At 41.5% G+C, this 12,769-nt stretch overlaps 1 protein-coding gene across 8 annotated transcripts in view; it reads right to left on the reverse strand.

The window, feature by feature from the left end:
* sox6 (SRY-box transcription factor 6) overlaps window positions 1-12,769 on the reverse strand; it is a 138,604-nt gene that overhangs the window by 75,104 nt on the left and 50,731 nt on the right. For all 8 annotated transcript variants that reach the window (XM_044350328.1, XM_044350324.1, XM_044350327.1 and 5 more), the window contains one exon: window positions 11,376-11,586. In XM_044350328.1, the coding sequence (XP_044206263.1) occupies window positions 11,376-11,586 (211 nt within the window). The remainder of the gene's footprint in view (window positions 1-11,375; window positions 11,587-12,769) is intronic.

Genomic DNA, 12,769 nt, shown 5'->3' on the forward strand with positions numbered 1-12,769 from the left:
TGGATGAGATGGGCTTCATCTGAGGTTGTGACAGAAAACAGATCTCCTCTGCTCTAATACTTCCTTCTTTCCTTCCTTGCTGCCTTCTTTCCTTCCATCCTATGTTCCTTACTTCTTACTGTACCTCCTTTACTTTAACAAAATTAAATCATGCCCTGCTTCTCTATATGACATTTTACGTAAAGTGCCAAAATCATTTGTTAGACTCCAGAAGGGGCAATGTGTCAGTTTTTTTTTCCTGATATTGCAAGTCAAATGTCTTTTCATGAATAGAGTCTGAGAAGCTGCTTATTGGAAAATAGTAGTTGTACTAATAGTCTAATACAAAGCAGTTTCTATAGTTTGCACCCTGGAATGAATTCATTTCAAATTTGCCCCAAGCAAATCTATTTACTACTATTTATCGCATTAGTAACTGAAGGTTGCAGAGTTAAATGCCACATGGACTGAAAGACCCTCCACACCTAGAGCCACAAGTCAAACTCTTACAAAAATGTTTGCAATTTGCTGGTAACTTTTAGAGTATTTTAGCTTTTTCCTCAAGCAGCTAAAGATGCTGGCCTATGTGACCAGGAACTTCTCCCTCATCCCTCGCCTTTATCTGCACTGACCAACGTGTTAATCCCATAGTGTTGACCTGGCCATTCTGAGAAGCCGTATACACACACAGCAACCTGACCTCTCTAAATAGGACACATGTCTATCAAGCATATATGAATTAACCATCCCCAAGAGGCTTCACCTCCTGAGCTGAGCAGCATGTGACCTCTCCCAATCCATTTTACTGCGGCACTCTGTGGCAATCAGGCTTGAATTATTAAAGTGAGCAGTGAGCAATGATCAATTCATTGCAGCCCTTGCTCGCAGACTGCCCGGCCGTACTTCAGCAGAAATGACATTGAGAACACTTGAGTATGCTTCCAGACAATGCACATAAATGTGAAATATGTCAGACCCAATATGTCAATAATCATAACTATACAGGGTGAGGCCATGTCCAGGCTAATCCTACAGGAATGCTGTTAGATGACTGTGGGGTAAGCAGGTTTCAGCGCTGTGATTCCTTACAAATGCTTTCTTAAGAGAAAGAGCGGGAGAAGTTGAGGGACTGACAAGAGGCTGATGTGCAGCATGCTGAGTGGTGCTGGGCATCACCAACCTTATGTGCATCACCTTATGTGATGTTTGTAAGAAATATTCTGTGCATATTTTGTGAACATATCTTAAAGAAACACGATGGAAGATATGTCGGCCTCGTAGAGGGTATGGGCCAAAAAAAGCTCAGATTCAAAGGCAAGATGCAGACATAACCCCCTCTTATCTACACAAATTAGAGAGGGTAAAACAAAAGCAAAGAAGTTGAAAGAGAGAGAAAGATTGCAGGGTAGTATGCAACTCAAGGAACCTGGAAGTAGGAGGAGGGCAAGAAAAAAAAATCCAATCAAAACTTCGTGAGGAGGAGATGAGGAGCCAAGATAAACCAGTACTCAGAGCCCCCAAAACTGCAATCTCCCCTTAAGCCGGAGAGTGGCAGCTGGCAGAACAGCTGGTGAATAGGATTAATGTCAGAAGAATGAAATAAAACTCAACATATGTCCGAGCCTGAGGTGTTGGGACTGTGCGTGATTGTGCCCCCGATGGATGCCATGTGTGCAGCTGGAAGGAACTGCTGTGCTGCTCCGCTCTCTACCCCACAAGGTCACTTTTAAGAACTAGGACCATTAAATGCTTGGACAGCAAAATTAACTTTTCGTTCCCTTTCCTCTCTTTTCCTTTGCTTCAAAGTCCCTATTCAGGCAGCAGAGGGAGTCTATTGAATGACTATCAATACAATTCACTCCAAAATTCATCAGGGAAACAAACAATTTACTACCTTAAATTAAGGAATACTTCTAAAAACCAGACAAGGTCAAAGACAAGTGGAGTTTTTATTAAAACAGAGAAAGATAAAACACAAACAGTATATTTAATTTATCAGTCCTGTGTTTTATTCTGCACAATTGTTTGTGTTTTAATAATGATCAGCCTAATAAAGGCTCTAATAAAGCACATCACCTTAAAAACATCTCAAGTGTAACATTGGTTAATTAAATTTTAAACCCGATAACAATGGAGCAAAAAGCAAAACAGAAAGGTAATAAGAGAAAAAAGTAATAAAGACACAGACTTTAAGTGTGTGTTAATGTGTGCGCGTGTGCATGTGTGAGCATATGTGTGTTTGGTTTACTAGAAAGAATCCGGTGTAATGTTCTTCTTCACAAGTGCTGATCAGGGGATCAGCACTTGTGCAGATGAACAGGAGAAATATGTGGACTTGATTTCAATTTATAATTTTCATTTGATACCGGTAATTATTAGGGTCCACACACTGTAATAAATTATTATAATTTAACACAAAAATTAAATTACTGGGTACCTTGCATTGGAGAGATTTTTTTGGATACCCTGCAATTTTACTGTCAGATATAAACTTGCCTGCTAATCAATGCTCGAAAACATTCACATTTATTCATCTATGTTAAATTAATAGATGTGTGAAGAAAACGTGGAGTACTGTGATCATGGCTGTTCAGTGTGATTTAGTAAATTAATGGGTGTCTGACTCTACAAGGACAAAAAGAGACTAATAGGATTCACATGAATGCATTACAATTTGCAGTGAAGCCAAGTGTCTGGTAAAGACACCAAAACTTTATTTCATCATAAATGCTGGACGACTGCGATGCGCTTCAGAGATTGAACCATAAGATATTAAAAAAAGCACAAATTACAAGAATAAGCTGGGCAATACACCGTACTTTGTGTAATAGCTATATATACTATAAATGTGTTGAATTTCGCTATAGTGTGTGTGTGAGAATATCCTCCAACTGTACAGTATATTCTAATTTCAGTTTAAGTAATGACAATTTTCGAAACAGTGAGAGCGTTATTAATTTCTACTTCAGTTTTTACTACTGCAGTTTGGCATTCTCTTTTTCAAATAGTAATTAAACTTGTTTATTGAATCTCATGGCTGACTTTGTTTACTAAGATGCCAGAGTTCAGGATGCCCACACACTGTTTACTGGACTGAGAGACCAAAGGTCACTATTTTTAGAATAGAAAACAAATGCATGAGATGCATGCAACAAAAAGCTCTTAATATTCAAAAGTTTCCCTTATACATCTTTTGTGGTCTTTTGTGACTTTGTGTTATCCAAGAACTGACATTTTTAAAACTTGACCAGCAATATTACTGAGCAAATAGAAAGGTGAAAATGTTTGTATTCAATCTCCAGACCATTTTAGTCACCACAAACACTACTATTCTCGTGTCACTGGAGAAAGAAATGATGAAGTAACCATAGCACTTCTAAAGGTTAAGCATTCCAACTCTTAGAAAGTCCCCATTCATTTCCCCACAGCTAAGTGTCTCAATGTGCTGTTGTTCAAGTTGGTTCAGCAACAATAGAAGCTGTATTTTTTTCAGTTGGCCCATTCCATTTCTATGGGATACAGAGCCATATGGACTGAGACCTGCTGGGCAAAGATGGAGAAATTTGCTTCTCATGAGTGACTGAGCTCATTGGTCCAGCTCACAACGGGGAAGCTGACAACAGGCTTACAGTATCGGCTTTGTCGAGCAGAGTGCCACCCACCCAGAAAAAAAATGACAAAGAAGGAAAGAGGAGGATGAAGTGTTTAGTGAAAGGTGTGAAGAAAGTAAAGTGATTGTGTCAAGTCTAACGATCCAATTTGCTATTTCAAATATTATGCTAAGTGGGACAAGAATAACAAAAGGGCGGCTCCAACAATAATAATTAATCCTAATCCCCCTAGTCATAATGTCAGCTCATCGTTTGAACTTCATGATGTGCAATTGACAATGTGACATTAAAGCGTATTAACCACTCAACTCGGTGCAGACTTTAAAAATTATACTGGGGGTACTTCCAAAGAGAGATGACGTTCGTCAAATAATTATAATCATTGGCACTCGGGCTTTGCGGAGCAATAAAACACATTTTTATTCGTGTCTTCTGACATCCTCATCTCATCTCCTGGCACATGTAATGTTATTGAACAAGGATAAAGAAAAAGCATTGAGTGGGAGGAAACATCTGTTTCATCACTACTGATTAAATAGTCTCTTTGTTCAAGAAGCAACCCATCAAAGTTTGGTGTAAGACATCCATGCTTGCTGTTAGGAAAAAACAATGCAAATATGTTAATAGGCTGCATCTACACTAGTTGTCATGTTTGTTTGTGTCAAGGCGGATCTCTTAGCTGGATGGCTGACGTACCTCTGACTTACAGAACAAGCCTGCAATGTGCTCTGAAATCATTAGCAGGCCACAGAGGCTGTCTGTGCCCAGGGTGCGAGTTACACTCACACTATTTTGATCCTTGGTCAGATGACACCAGCTCTTTTGTCAAGTTATGTGTGGAGAATGCTTGGGAGCTGAATGCCACAGCTAGGACAGTGATACTGAGCTGGCACACAAGTCCCCCAGTGTAACCCTACTGCAAGCATTCACACACAAACACACACACACACACAGCAGGACACATGTGCCCTCCCTCTGCCCCCCATCCCATTGTGGAATAGCCCATTCTCCCCATTTCTGACCGCCTCAGCCCCTCCTCCTCCTCTTCCTCCTCCACCGTACTGACTGCATGAAGTTTGCCTGTTTCTGTCTCTGTTCATGCTCCTTTCAACTGCAAAACCAGACTGCTATTTCCTAAATCTAGGCTTCATGGCCCAATGATAAATATAGTAGCATTAATGGCCTCTGCCTTCTTATGTGTCAGCGTTTCACCATCTCTGTACCCCTCCAAATGCTGCGGTGTCACATAAAACAGTCAGGCCATTACAAACTGCTGCTGATTTAATCACCCAGTCACCTACATAGAGCAAAGAGGCAAATCTATTGTTTTTTTCTAAAAAAAACAATCATTTTACAATTACTTTAAATTGCTACTGCACAACCAGTGATATAATTTACTCCATTTCTATGCTGTTCATTTTAAATGCAGTTGACGAGACATACCTACAACCAGTGTGTGTGTGGGTGTGTGAGTATGTAAAGACAAACAAGCCTCTGTGCAACGCTGGCTGTGATTTGTCTCTAAGAGACACCCGTTTCCTCCTATCAAGGGGTTCCTGTGCAGTCAGTAAGCCAGGATCACAATGGGAGTTTTGTGCTGCATGGGTGCAGGGGGACACGCTCAACAGCTGAAACCGGGGAAGATGGCCCCTGGAATGCTCCACAGCAGTTGCTACTGTTGACTAATCGGAATATGAGAACTGGGGAAGGTGATCTTGAATGCAAAGAATGGCACATTGAAGAAGCAGCTGCTTGTTTTGTCATCTGAATGACCAAGACAGCAGAAAGGGTTCCCATTTTGAAAGGGGCAACAAAATCTATATCTTAGCTAGTGTAAATTGAAACCTGTGTCAGCCTCCATCGTCCTATGGGGACGTGCCTGTGTTATGTGAGGGCTGTGTTTTGGAACAGATAGTAAATACATAATTCACCAGTGGATCAGGCACTCCGTGCTCTCTATTGCCCACATACAGACACTCCGTTTAGCCCTGGGCTCTGATCTCAGTCTGGCAGACGAGCAACTTTGTCACTGGAGAGTGAGATGGGGAGGGAGACAAAAATCATAGGGAGGGAAAATGTTGATCTGGATCAGGTAAGGGTGACAAGATGGTAGGGGCAAATATGGAAAAAGGGAAAGAAAAAGAGAGGTGACAAAAAGGAAAAGAGGAAAGGCAAAACTGGAGAAGAGGATGGGAAAGTGAGATTAGGGAGGAGTGAGGGGCAGGGTATCTTTTTTGTGAAAGTTCACATGTCAGGCTGGCAGGCTGCCTGCGGCATACAGCCGAAAAATCTATTTAACGTCTGCTTCACAGGGTGACAAGAGGGTTGATTGGCAGAGAGCAGAGAGCCGCTTTTGATCATGTGTCCTAACAAGCGATTCCAGCTCATGTCTCTTCAGCCTGAACAGATCTACATTACCTATTCAAACAAAAGTGACAGACCAGAGCACTGCTCCGCTGGGCTGGTGCACCACGCCACAGGCCAAGAGAGAACACACACACACACACACATACACACACACACACACACACGGGAAGGGCCCCCACTGACACATACAGTATATGCAAGCATGCACACACACACACACACACACAAAACTATATCGACTATTTGATCAAATAGATTACTTGCATCAAGATAAGTAGCTTGCCGAAATCTTGTTGACAGAATAAACAACAGATTATTAAAGGAGGTAGGAACACAGCTCACAGGAGAGATGCTGGTGTGTGACTGATGTTTGGCCAGTGTGTGTGTGTCCTGCCAGGAGGGTCCCGGCCTGTCCAGTAGGACGCTGCACTCAGAGGAAGCGTATAGATCTATGTGGCTGAAGGATGCCTCAAAATCTGCAACCAAGGCAACTGGATTTCCAGCCCTCATTGCATATGCATAGAGTCAGAGGCTCTTGCTCAGATCATTATAACAAAGATTCCTATTAATTAGGTGGGATAAAGCAGAACCAGATGACATGGCAGCTGTGATGAGAGGAGAAGGGAGAAGGGAGGGAACTAAAAGAGGAGGGAGAAAGTGCATCAGTCTGTTTGGGGGGAGGGAAGGGGTATATTTTAAAATATAATGTAAATACAGGCCGCATCATGCCAAATATATACCTTTAGAAAACCCTTTAAAATCTTTTTTCTCACTATATTTAAAATAAATGAATTTCCAAAAATAAATCTGTCAGTGCTATCAAGCACCTGCAAACAATTTCCAGTGAGCCTGTGTGTAGAGGCAGCAGGGGCTATGACACTGATGGGGGACAGTGTTACAACAGAGTCAAGAGTTCATCAGTGCTAATCAGACCACAGGCTTAGAGCTGATCCTATTCTCTTCCAAAGCTTTCACCCATCCCTGAATCTCATTACATGGCTTGTTGTAATAGAGGATAATGACCTGGGGCCATGCACACAATGCTGATCAATCCCCCACACTCAACCTACTACACAGTCATTATACAGTGATAATACACAACCTTACCAGGGGGATTACACTTACAAATAGAGGAGAGGTGATAAAGGCAGAGGAAGAGAGAGGCCTAAGTGGTAACACAGAAACAGATACAGTACACACATACAACTTTATGCCTGAATACAATTAGCTCACAGTGGCACACCATGTTGTGCTGTTTTATGTCACAAGTATGGGTTAGGTTACTTGCCGCTGCAGTAGGGGAATTCTTCCTCGCAGTAGCTGTTAAATATTCTTCTACCTGAGATTAAAAAGGGGGTTGCTGTTAGGCTGAATGGTGGTATGGCTCCCCTTTGCTAAGCTAATTAGCCATGACACCGTCAAAGGGCTCCAGGTGTTGAGTATTCTGCTTGAGCACCTACTGTATCCACTCTGACTGGGCTTAAAAAGCTATAGTCTTGAGAAAGAGTATTCTCTTTTTTGTTTGTTTTTGGTTTTTATATATTTCTCTGTCTGTCCAATTGCTTCTCTTTCTAAAATTGAAAATGGGAACAGGTGTGGTTACTGGCATTTATAGATTATAGCCATAGATTATAAGTGAAAACTCTACACTGTCAATTTAACAGCTGAGCCTCGCACCCTCAGACCACATCTGTTCACAGGCTGCATGACCCTGGACCACATGCAGCCCTGTTTTCTCAATAGTTCCCTGGGAACTGAGTGCATAGAGTATTGTGATTCTGGATGCCGTAGCTGATGTAGTCAGTGATGGTAGGTTGAGAAAGGTTGACTTCACCAATAAGAAACCTTAACACTGAGAGGAAAACAGATTTTTCTAAGCTCAGAAATTCTAGCAAATATATAATTGGATTAAAATCATATAATGCATTTCTTTTACATTTCACTGTATGTACATGACTCTCATTTAGACAGTGTACTTTACTCACCACACTAAAAAAGAATAAATGACACTGCCTCTGTCTCAGCATACCACTTAATAACACAAAGACAACATAACTGCATCCAATTCCATGCTGGTTGTACTGGGAGGGACTCAACAAGTAGACACCAAGCCCAAAGGAAAATCCCTAAAAGCTAAGAAGCTAAAACCCCGTCCTTGTCTTGGGGACAATCATAAAGACTCAACACACAAAGTATTTCTGTGTTGACTTGCATGGTATTGATTCATACTTTAGTGCATTATATAAAACTGTTCTAATTGCATGTGAATCAAATCAAGGTCACCTTGGGTTTTTATAATGGTGGCTATTTTTCTTTTTCCTCTAATACTTTATACTGACATTTTTAACTCTTGACAAGTGCTGTCTGGAGACTTATCCATAAATAATGCATTTACAATACCTAGTAAATAAACATGGGGCACAATCGTTAGCCCTGCTGGCAACTGGGCCTAATAGAGCTTTTACAGCAAAGGTGACTATTCAGCTAAATGCAGTGCTCGCTGCTGGGAGGACATTTTCATTCATTAGCACAGTCACAAGCACTTAAAGCACTTTAAGGACCAGAAATGGAGAGGAAGGGTGGAAGGATAGAGAGGGTGAAAGGGTATAAATATATAGAGACAGAGAGATGGAGGAGCAATACCTACAATACTGAGCACCACCTCTATTGTTATAATGTTTATAAGCCATCATGGTTCATGACTGAAACTGGCCAAGAATCCATTCTTTGAATGGCAGTATTACTATTTATTGATACATTTGCTCAGGTTTTGTCGCTATTGGCTTAAAGGATCAATTCACCTAAAACATCAAAGAACATATTTTTGCACATACACCTAATGATTCCTGACTATTTACATGCTGCAGTTTTAATTTATTTGCTGAAGAGGTGAAATATCTGTCACAACTCCAATCAATTCAAAGGAGGTGAATTTAATTTAATTGTGCTGCTCACAGCATTGTATAATTAAAATTAATATAAAACTCTACAGTAGGAAGCACAGGAACATATTAAAAACAGTCCAAAACATTTGGACTTATACCTTGTCCGGGAAGCTTTTCAACCCAGGTTCAAGCAGCGTTTAACATCACTGTAAGTGGGGTTTCGCGTTCCATATATGAGCAATGTACTGTGTAAAAAGTGTTCCACACACCATTTGTTTTCCCTCCTCTCTTGAGGTCAGCGCTTGTATCCTCAGTCTACGATGACAATGAACTATCTTGACCAGACAAGGAAGCCCAGAAAAGAATGGTAGCAGATGGTGAAGAGTCTCTGAGGACCTTGGTGATCCCGATCAGGCAGACACCAAAGCAGCAGAATTAGACACAACAGTTGTCATGCTTAGATAAGCGATATATTTAGCTCATCTGTTGCTTGTGCCACATTAGCAGCATCATTAAGACAACAAATGGCTTCTCCAACCTTCTTGTGTGTTCTTTAATAGATTAATCCTACCCTTTTCAATTTTCAACTGTGTCTCTCTCCATAAACAAAGATATAAGATTACGATTTCTCAAAGGTTTCCGTGAGGTTTTCTTCTCTCTGTCTAAGAGTCCCTCTCCCTCCATTTTACAGTAATCATTGATCATCATCACTGAAGCTTCCTCAAGTGCTCTCAAGAGCAGAATATCTCTCCATTCCTGCAGCTTGGGGACAGCATTCTGAACTTTGTGAGCCTCTTGTCTTCTGCTGTGTTCCCTGCTCAGAAACTAATTTCCTCCAACAAGGGAGTTTATTTTGGTGGCGATGATACACAGTGCATGAGGCAGACCAAGTCTCTATTATTAACAGGAGATTAAAACAGCTGTATGGCACTCTAAAGCACCCTCTTTCCTCCCTGCGCTAACATACGGTCCTGGATTACAAGCTGCACTTGACCATTTAAATTACTGCAACAACCAGCCTTCACCAGCTGGGGCTCATTACCATAACGCCCGCCGTCACTACATAGAGCACTGACAATTTTGCTGTGAAAATCAACCTCACAAGAAACTAGACACATATGAAATATAAGTGTATGTTAGGGTATGTGGCGCTATGTGTGTTCCTCTGCATCCTGGTATCAGTTACATATTTTAGGCCACTGCTGTGGTCAAGAAGATATGTGGCCAGACTATTGCAAATTACTCTACTGCATGTCCTGGAAACTGGAGCACTCAGAGGGAAGCCGGGCAAAACATATCAACTCCAATTTTATTTTGTTTTGTCATGTTTCTTGCAAAATTACCAATATCAGTGGTCATGCAATAGTGAAAAAATATATTGATTAGAGTATAAATAGTTAAATGTCACACACAACCATTAATTAGCTTAAAGAGTGAAAATCACTTACGTAAACCAGCATGTTTCATGTGTTTAAGATTTTAAATATATCTTAGTTGGTCATTTTTATGTATTTCAATAACCCAAATGTTTCAGTTCCCCAAATAATCTCCACTTTGTAGGTGTTCAGATGAAAAAAGGCTGATTGTTCTTTCTTTTATTATATAAATGACACCACAAATAATATGGGGCTAAATGATTATCCTGTGAGAGGCCTGTGATGCTCTGATACAAAGATCACCAAATGAACACTTAAAAAAGAAGTGGCAAATTATTTTTAGGCTAACAGAGGTCTAATTTATTCGTCTGATGAAGTGCTTAAGCTAAGAGCTCCCCAGACACTAAATGAGACACATGCATTCCCAAGGGGGTTTAACATTTGATTGGATGTAGTTATATTACTACAGCCCTAATTAAGAAGGGGGATGTGTTTCAGCAGCTCTTTCAAATATTTGTTTTTCCGACTCTTGATAGACTGCAGGCTGTGGGAGGGAGAGCCGAGCAGGGTGAAATGGGGTGCAGACATGACATAGACCTAACAGTCTTATCACAGAAAAGGATTTTTTTCTCTGCATGTAACTGTTGGAAAATGAAAAACTTAAAATGTCCAGGGTGTGTTGAGTAAGATAAAATTAATCAGGCACATGAAACAGGTAAAATCTGTGAGTAGGGCTGTGGTTGTTTGTGAGGAACACACTGCGCTGAGTGAAAAGTGTTCTGTGTAGCAAAAGAAAGAGGTAATGTTCCTGGCATTAAGTCAGCACTATGAGTTTTATAGTCAAAGAGTTTGCCTTGGCACGGAAGAAGACCACACTTATGCTGAGGTGCGCTGCCACACAGTCTTTGTCACATTGGAAGAGGTTCAGAACAAACTGGAAACACTGTAACGTCAGTATTCCCATCTTGTGTGTGCGCCCGCATGTGTGTATGAGAGAGAGATACAAGAGAAAAGAGGTGGACAGTCAGGAAGTTTGAAATTATAAAAAGAAAGAGGGAAAATTTAGGAAGATCCGGCCCACTTAGGAGGAAAAAGGTATTCATACTGTACGCCCATCCCCCCCACCAAACGTACACACAGGGACAGGGGAGTCATACCGTCTTGCTCTGTCTTTGTCATCTCCTCCAGCTTCTTCTGCTTCAGCGTGTCCACTACGTCTGCCAGGCTTCCTTTGCGGCGCTCAGGAGTTCCAAACGCTGATCCGCTCAGCAGGTCACTTCGCTCCCGGGCCCCCTCCTCAGGCTTGTGCGGGGAAGTGGAATTGTTCCGGAAGGAGTAGAGGGAACATACTTTATTGCTGTCAGATTCCTGTAAGACAAACAAAAGTTGGGAGGGGGTGACAACAAGAGATGGGATTTGTATTAAATAATGAGTGCATTTCTATGTTCTGTCAGGACTCCATTGAGCTTTTTGACAGTTTTTCATTCAAATGCAGTGATTGCTAGGTTTTTGCAGCTCAGGGTGATTTGGCCATATCAAATGGCTCCTCTCTGGCTTTTATACGACAGTGTTCTGTATCTTTGACAGAGCTAGCTGCACTGGTAAATGAGATTTGACAAGTGAAAATTTGAGATGAAATGATGAGGTATACTTTCACAGGGCATATCCATAATGTGCTCAGGCTTTACTTTTCATCTGCAGAGACTACACAGAGAAACCTCCCAACTGTAATTTCTCAAATTGCTTTTGAGTGTGCATTTGTGTTAGGGTGACTGCTGTGTAATTTGTTCATTTTCTAGTGGAGACCTATTCTCAGCTGAGTGCCTTGAGCCATCGTAAATCTGTGTCCTGTCTCAAGCTGTTGTTGTTTTTCAGTCCCACCTGTGTATGGTTTAGTATTTAACTAAGGGTCCTGTCTCTGGCTGAGTGCTCCCTGTGCACAAACAGAGACATGAAGGAAATGGGGAGAAGAATGGGAGAAAGCTTGAGGGGAGAGACAAGGAGAGAATACTCTGCACATGGGAGTGTATAGTCAGCACACAGGCCATGGCTGAGGGTTGCGTCTGACAGAAGGTGGTGTTAATTATGGTTTGTGGAGTCTGAGAAAGCAGAAGGTAGCTAAGCAGCCAGGAGTTGCAGCCTTTAACTGGGGAACAGTTAGCTCTGATTTAAACATTGGCCCACATAGTGAAGAGAATAAACATGACACACATGTGTATCCAACACATACTGCATGCCTATCGTGGAAAAATGAGCTTTAATCAACAGCAGTGTGATAACAGAGTGTAATATGGAGTTAAATGATAAAACCGTGTCTCTATCTTGCTCCAGAGAGCCACACAATTCTAAATAAAAAGTCAGGAATGCAGTAAACTGGGCAGGAATGTTGACAGTGCCAATTTCTCATCCCTGTGTGGCATGTCGAGCCACAGGCAGAGTTGCATTGGTGTGTAGGGTGGTCTGGTACCAAGCGCCAGGGTGGCACGACCGACCGGCCTACTCTGCACCTCCCAACCCTGTGTTGGATGATTATGCAGTGTGGCAGAGACAG

Source organism: Thunnus albacares, chromosome 1, assembly GCF_914725855.1.
Source record: "Thunnus albacares chromosome 1, fThuAlb1.1, whole genome shotgun sequence".
NCBI classification, from domain to species: domain Eukaryota; kingdom Metazoa; phylum Chordata; class Actinopteri; order Scombriformes; family Scombridae; genus Thunnus; species Thunnus albacares.